General features: G+C 46.3%; 1 protein-coding gene across 1 annotated transcript in view; it reads left to right on the forward strand.

Annotated features, from left to right (window-relative positions):
* The window catches only part of LOC125457702 (unconventional myosin-VIIa-like), a 177,968-nt gene that overhangs the window by 118,706 nt on the left and 51,085 nt on the right, over window positions 1-8,177 (forward strand). Inside the window, exons 33-36 of the mRNA XM_059650965.1 lie at window positions 1,573-1,742; window positions 2,716-2,897; window positions 5,814-5,938; window positions 7,501-7,658. Of these exons, the coding sequence (XP_059506948.1) occupies window positions 1,573-1,742; window positions 2,716-2,897; window positions 5,814-5,938; window positions 7,501-7,658 (635 nt within the window). The remainder of the gene's footprint in view (window positions 1-1,572; window positions 1,743-2,715; window positions 2,898-5,813; window positions 5,939-7,500; window positions 7,659-8,177) is intronic.

Below are 8,177 nucleotides of genomic sequence, written 5' to 3' on the forward strand. Positions count from 1 at the left end.
GCACAGCAATCAACTCCCACCAGTGACGTCCCCAACCACCAAAACCCGAAACACCGGAATCCCTCTGCAATCTCTCCTCGCAATCCCTGCTCCTTAATTGCAGTGAGAGTCTGGGCTGAGACGGTAGCGTCATTTGAACTTGGTGGGCCAGCCATAAGTTAGCATGTGCCACAGAAACAGGCAGGTGCCACCATTAGTGAGATGGTGCTGTTGTAGTCTTGTGACTCAATCATCTCAAGACCCAGACTGACACTCTGGGGAGCTTGGCATCTGGTGGCATTCCAATTTCATTAATTAGTGGATTTAGAATTGAAAGCCAATCTAATGGTGGCCATGAAATTGTCACTAGGCAGTAGTGGTATTATCACTGGATTATTAACACCTGGTAATGTTCTGGGGACTTGGGTTCAAATCCCACTGTGGCAGAAGGTCAACTTTGAATTCAATAAAAATCTGGAGTTAAAGGTCTAATGATGACCATGAAACCATTGCCAAATGTCAACAAAACCCACGTAATGTTTCTCAGGGAAGGAAATCTACTGTCTTTACCTGGTCTGGCCTAGATTAGATTAGATTAGATTCCCTACAGTGTGTAAACAGGCCTTTTGGCCCAACAAGTCCACACCGCCCCCTTGAAGTATCCCACCCAGACCCATCCCCCTATAACCCACTCACCCCTGAACACTACGGGCAGTTTAGCATGGCCAATTCACCCAGCCTGCACATCTTTGGACTGTGGGAGGAAACCGGAACAAACCCGCACAGACACGGGGAGACTGTGCAAACTCCACACAGACAGTCGCCTGAGGCTGGAATCGAACCCAGGTCCCTGGTGCTGTGCGGCTGCAGTGCAAACCACTGAGCCACCGTGCCGCCCTTACATGTGATTCCAGATCAGTAGCAATGTGGTCGATTCTTAACTGCCCTCTGAAATGGTCCAAACAAGCCACTCAGTTCAAGGGCAGATGGGCCTGCATGACAGATTCAATGATAGCCATATCCCACCAAATAATGTTAATTTTAAAAAGACTCAGTTGACAGGTCAAAGTGTTTGAGAGCCATCAAGCCCTGCTGAAGAAGCCTGGTGGTGGATTCTGAGCAGATGGAGGTGGGTCTTTGGAAACTCGATTGGAGGGATTGAGATGATGACAAGTTGGATGAGTATGTCATGACATGTTGCAGGGAGTGATGGGAGCTGACTGCAAGGATATGGAGACTCGGGAGCAGAATGAGGGTGGAACTGAACATTGAGGGGGGTTGGCAAACACGGTGCCAGGATGGGTTAGCCTGGTTGACCATGAAGTGGGCTAGAAACAAGCTGGAGGGAACACCCAAGGCTTTATTGAGGTAATATATCGACAAAGTGAGCGATGATTGAGAAATTCCTACTTGTCATCCAAACATCTGAGCGTTAACATTCAGGAACAGGAGTAGCCCATTCAGCCCCTTGAGCCTGTTCTGCCCCGTTCAATCAGATCACGGCTGAATGGGAGCTGGTTTGTATACTATCAGGTCGATTGTGTTTTGGTGTTTGCATTCACTGTGCCTTCTGATGCGTGCTGTCCACTACAGGGCTTCAAAGCTGTACGGCCAGACCGTGACAGTGGCCACCCTGCAGGGCCAGGAATACACACTGGCCAGCAGACATGCTGCCGAAATAGCTGACCTGATTATCCTGTTTCTGAATGGCCTGAAGAGGAGGTCGGAGTACGCGATTGCATTACACAGCAGCTCCAGACAAGGTACGGGAGGCCACTGACCATGTGTGTTCTCCTCACTCAGACTTCTACAGTCACATATCTCCAATCAGTAACATTTCCCCATTCCCCGGGTCTGCCATTAGCAAATTTGCTTCTCCCTCAAAAAACACCTTACACCTTTTGGCCTGCTGTGGGTTCATTCTTTGCTTACTTGAGGCCTTAGAGAAAATAAACGCAAGGAGGTCGCACTGTTTTGGAGTAGATGGTCCCATATGTGCCTTGCATTGTTGCTGTTTGCATTGATAAGATTTTCAAGGAATGGACAATTACAAAGGCTGATGGTCCTGAACTCCTGCCTCTGCACCTCCCCCTCTCCCTTAGCTGCCTCACTCACAACCCACACTCTCCTGTCCATCGATACTGACCAAATCAGATGACGCAACCCCAAGAGGTGTGAGACCTTCTGCAAAGAATTCAGGTCATGTTCGCCCTCCCTGCTGCATTGCAGTGTCTATCGTTCCTCCTCCAGCTCATAACCTTTGAGTCAAAGTTTCCTGAACTTCAAACACTTGTTGCAAATGTTTGCTCGGGGTCAAACTGGCATCCAGAAACTCGTACACGCTGCAGTTGCGACACATCAACTGTACTGCCATCCTCATATATTCAGTATTGTACTTAATTTCATATTTAGTTATGTTTTTTACACATTTGATTAACCTTTCCACCAGCTTTAAAACTTAGGTGCTCACAGATGCTCACCAAATAATTCATTTCTTTTCCTGTAGCACAGTAAGACTCCATGTCCATTACAATCTCTAGAATCTAAATCAGTCTCTATTGTTATCTCTGTAAACTTGCGTAACTTCCATTTTAGTCTCTATAATCTAAATCAGTCTCTTCCAGCCTTTATTATCTAACGTACCTCTATTACAGTCTATATGATATGTACATAATATACTGCACAGCGTGAGCCTCCAGTGCAATGTTTAATTTGCCACTCACTCTGCCATTCCAGTTGATCCTATATTCCTCAAATATGAGCAGGGTGATTTGATAAAATTGATGAGAGATAAGGAAATCACTGAAGACAACGGCTGGATTCAAGGGCAGAATGAATGCAGCGGGAAGACGGGGAGTCTGCCACTGGATTCCGTTTATATCATTCCTACTCTTGTGAAGCCTTCATCAGAGGTGATGGTATGTTGATGTATGATTTTTTTAAAAAAAATTTGTTCCTGAGATTGGAGCATCAGTAGTTGTGTGGTGGTGAGCCGATTCACGGGAGGCGATGGCCTGGTGGTATTATCTTTGGACTGTTAATCCAGATAATGTTCTGGAGACCCAGGTTCAAATCCCTCCGTGACAGATGGTGGAATGTGAAATACATAAAAAATATCTGGAATTAACAATCTAACGATGACCATGAAACCATTGTTCTGGGAAAACCCATCTGGTTCACTAATGCCCTTTAAGGAAGGAAACTGCCATCCTTACTTGGTCTGGCCTACATGTGACTCCAGACCCACAGCAATGTGGTTGACTCTGAACTGCCCTCTGAGCAATTAGGGATGGGTAATAAATGTTGCCTGGCCAGTTATGCCCTCATTCCGAGAATGAATAATAAAAATAACCACTACAATCCATGTGCTGCAGGTAGACCCACGGTGCCCACCTCCTTGGGTTTTGACAGTAACAGAACAGCGACGCATTTTCCTAGTCAGGGCGGTGAGTGGCGGGGAGGGGAATGTGCAGATTTTGACATTCCCATGTACTTGCTGCCCCTGCCCTTCACTTGGGCCCCCAGTTTAAAAGCTGCTCTCTTAGATGGTGTGCCAAGCTTTTGGAGTGTTGCTGGAGCTGCATCCAACTAGGCAGAAGTATCAAATTGAAAGAGAAAGAACATGCAATGTAGCTAAGATTAGCGGTAAGATAAAGATTTGGGAAAGTTTTAAATAAAAACAAAGTAGACAAAATTAAAACAAAAACAGAAGATAACCAAAAACAAAATAAAAAGGGAGAAAATAAATTTACAGTATGTTTGCAAGTAATAACAAAATGGGCAGCAAGAGCTTCTTTAAATGTATAAAAAGGAAGAAAGAAGCCAAAGTGAATACAGGCTCTCTTGAGAATGAGGCTGGGGAAATAACAATGGGAACCAGGAAAGGATAGAAGAGTTGAATAAATACTTTGCATTAGTCCTCACAGTAGAAGGCGTTAATAGCATTCCAAACTTACTAAATAATCAAGGGGAAAAATGGAGGAGAAAATAAATGCGTAACTAACGCTAGAGAAAATGTGCTCCATAAACTAATAGAAGCTAAGGGCCAATGTGTCCTAATGGAATGCATTCTATGGCTTAGAAAGGGTGGGCGCTAGGAAGTTGTTTCTGTTAGACGAGGAGACTAGGACCCGTGGGCACAGGCTTAGAATTAGAGGGGGTAAATTTAGAACGGAAATGAGGAGACATTTCTTCAGCCAGAGAGTGGTGAGCCTCTGGAATTCATTGCCACGGAGCACAGTGAAGGCTGGGACGTTGAATGTCTTCAAGGCATAGATCGATAAATTCTTGATCTCAGAAGGAATCAAGGGCTACAGGGAGAGTGCAGGGAAGTGGTGTTGAAATGCCCATCAGCCATGATTAAATGGCAGAGTGACTCAATGGGCCAAATGGCCTTACTCCCACTCCTATGTCTTATGGTCTTATATTAAAGGAAGTACGTACAGAGATAGTGAATGCACTGGTCAGAATCTTCCTGGTATCCTTAGATTCTGGAAAAGTTCCTGAGGATTGGAAAACTGACAATGTAACGCCTTTATTTTAAAAGGGAATGAAACAAAAGACAGATGGGCCACAGGAGGTGATGGCCTAGTGATATTATTGTTGGACCGTCAATCCAGAGAACCAGGGACCGTTCTGGGGACCCCGAGAGATGGTGGAATTTGGATTCAACAAAAAAAACTCTGGAATTAAGAGTCCATTGGCGACCATGAATCCATTGTCAATTGTCAGGGGAAAAACCCTTCTGGTTCATTAATGACCAGCCATTCTTACCTAGTCTGGCCTACACATGTCTCCAGGCCCACAATGACTCTTAACTACCGTCAGAGCAATTAGGGATGGGCAATAAATGCTGGTCTGTCCAGTGATGCCCTCATCCCATGAATGAATAAAATAAATGTTAGTTTAACATCTGTTGTTGGGAAAATCTATTATAAGGTAAGTCATAGTAAAACATTTAGAAATCCATAATATAATTAAGCAGAGTCAGCTTAGCTTCACGAAAGAGAAATCACATCTGATAAATTTATTACAGTTCTTTCAGGAAGCAGTAAGCAGGACCAGTAGATAGACCAGTAGGTTGGGAGAATGTGGGATCAGAGGGTATAATCTCTGATTAAGGGGTTGCCCGTTTAGGGCAGAAATGCAGAGGTACTTCTTCCTTCAGAGGGAAATATATTGATGGAATTCTGTGCTATAGGGGGCTGTTGAGACTCAGACATTAAACGTATTCAAGGCTGAGAGTATTAACCAGGAAGGGAATCGAAGGTTATAGGGAAAGTGGAGTTGAGGAATATCAGAACTGCCATGATTGTCAGGGCAGACTTGATGGGCTGAATGGCCTACGTCTGCTCCTAGTCCTTATGATTTAATGGCTGCCCACTCTTCCACTCACTCCCACCCACCGCCCCCACCCCCGAGGCACCCTTTACCAGGTTCCCTGCCTGATACAGTTTCGGAAGGTTGGACATTCCTAATGCAGCAGAGGCTGATCTCACCTCTCGGCCACTGGAAGTAGGTCACTTATCGTAAAGTGAACAGATAAAGATATGCCTTCAGTCCTGCATGGTCAGACTGGTGTGTGGATATCTGTGTGTGACACTGGGTTGACTGTTATCTCAAGCACCTCACCCACTCCAGCCAGCTCACTGCCAAGCCAGGTCAATGCCAAATACACTGCCAAGTCAAAACACCATTGTTTAAATGCAGGAGGCCATGGTGAAAGTAAGAATGTGGCTTTTATCTATTAGCAAATGAGCTGTCATCTGCAGCATCTGGTTGAAACTGTGCACAGAGCCAGTCTTGACAACTTCCCATTCTTGTCTCACTGACAGAAGTTGATCCTCATGTCACCTGACCAGCGACGCCAGGCATCCCAGAATGCCCTTGCCGAGGCGAAGGAGGTGAAGACCAAGGTCAAAGCATACACGCTGGAGGAGTTTTCCTACGATCACTTCAGGCTAGTCTCTGTCCTTCAGTCTCTCCCAGAAATGGAGCTGATGTTGTCTGCATTGCTTCAGCTTAATTCAACCAGGGGCCAAAATGAATTCAGGAGAAAGAAAACCAGCTCTAAAAAGTCTAGATCAAATTTTCCTTCAAACACTGATGGAGGAGGCGGTGTAATTTGGGAAGAAACACAGGCCACAACATCAGACTGTGAATGTTTGAGAGGCAGCTAGTTTCTGAGTGTTGTGGACAATTACTCAAAACAAGAGGATCTTCTGACTGTGTCTTTTCATAGAATCCCTACAGTGTAGAAACAGGCCCTTCGGCCCAACCAGTCCATACTGAACCTCAAAGCATCCCACCCAGACCCACCCCGCTATAACCTTGTTATAGATATTTAAGAAGATATAGCCATTGGAACTTCCTTTGGTGCAAGAGTGGGTTCTGCTAGGTTTTGCACCAAGGGAAATCTTTGTTAGCCTGAGGGAAATGGTTTATTTCACTGAGTCTCTGTCTCTTTTATACACTGTGTGATTTCCAAGGTTTTTCATTGAGACATATACGCAGATTGTAGAGCTGACCGATCACAGGTCACATTGACAGTACAACAGACCAATCACACTCTGGATTGACTGTAGGGCAGACTAATCACAGCGCACATTGACTGTAGAGCAGACCAATCACAGCCCACATTGACTGTACAGTGGACCAATCACAGCCCACATTGACTGTACAGAGGACCAATCACAGGCCACACTGAATTGAAAGCCAAATGGATGATGATCTGTGGTCATGGCAACCTACCTGGTTCACTAAAATCTTTCCTGATGAAGGGCCTAGGCCCAAAACATCAGCTTTTGTGCTCCTGAGATGCTGCTTGGCCTGCTGTGGTCATCCAGCCCCACACTTTGTTATCTCGGATTCTCCAGCATCTGCAGTTCCCATTATCTCTAGTTCACTAAAATCTTTTAGGGAAGGAAATCTTTATCTGGCCTGGTTTCCGTTTGAACTGTAGACTCACAGTAATATGGCTGATTCTTAACTGCTCCCTGAAATGGCCTGAGCAGCCACTCAGCTCAATGTCTGTTGGGGATGGGCAACAAATGACAAGCTTGGTGATGACACCCGCATCTCATGAGTGAATAATGAGAAATATCTTGGCTTAGAGGTAAATACTGGTGGTTGCTGACAACACCACAGCAGAAGTAACAAGGTGTGGAGCTGGATGAACACAGCAGGCCAAGCAGCATCACACCAGCAGGAAGGCTGATGTTCCGGGCCTAGGCCCTTCTTAGAAACGTCTGCCTTCCTGCTCCTCTGGTGCTGCTTGGCCTGCTGTGTTCATCCAGCTCCACACCTTGTTACCTCAGGTTCTCCAGCATCTGCAGTTCCCACTATCTCTCCCATGGCAGAAGTGCCCAGATTAGACAGTGTGGTGTGGGGGACAACAGTTAGAATAAGACAGGGTGAATTAAGTAGATTGGAATATCCAGAACCGAGCCACACTTGATGAGCGATGCTGACCTCCCCCCGATCCCAGCCATTCGCCTCATTTCTCATCTCCTCTCTACCCAGACCCCCTGCAAAAGAATCGATGAACAGAATGGTACTTGCGAGGGCTCATGGAAAGGACCGGATGTGGGCATGCTCGAGGGAACCTCTCCGACAGCCCTTACTGAAGAAGGTGTGTTCAAACCCAGACATGGTGGTGCTGGCCTGTCACGCTTTCTTGGATATCCTTTCAGTCTGTCGCCAGGGAGCACTGTGAGCCAGAGATCACCAACACAGCTCCCTGTTCACTTCCATCTGTCATAGAAATTAGAAAAGTAGAAGGGTTACAGCATAGGAGGACATTCAGCCCATAGTGTCCATGCTGGCTCTCCGCAAGAACAGCCCAGGCGGTGTAAACACAGGGCGATGGGTGGCCCAGCCTGTGTAAACACAGGCCAATGCACGGCCTAGACTGTGTAAACACAGAGCGATATGCAGCCCAGACTGTGTAAACATTTGACAGAGCGTGGCCCAGACTGTGTAAACACACAGCAGTGCGTGGCCCAGACTGTGTAAACGTCGGGCAGTGCGCAGCCCAGATTGTGTAAACACAGGGCGATGCACAGCCCAAACTGTGTAAACACAGGGTGGTGCGTGGCCCAGCCTGTGTATAAACACAAGGTGATGTGCAGCCCAGACTATGTAGACACAGGGCAGTGCGTGGCCCAGACTGTGGAAACATGGGCAGGGTATGTTGGAGA

Source organism: Stegostoma tigrinum, chromosome 14 (genome assembly GCF_030684315.1).
Source record: "Stegostoma tigrinum isolate sSteTig4 chromosome 14, sSteTig4.hap1, whole genome shotgun sequence".
Classification (NCBI taxonomy): domain Eukaryota; kingdom Metazoa; phylum Chordata; class Chondrichthyes; order Orectolobiformes; family Stegostomatidae; genus Stegostoma; species Stegostoma tigrinum.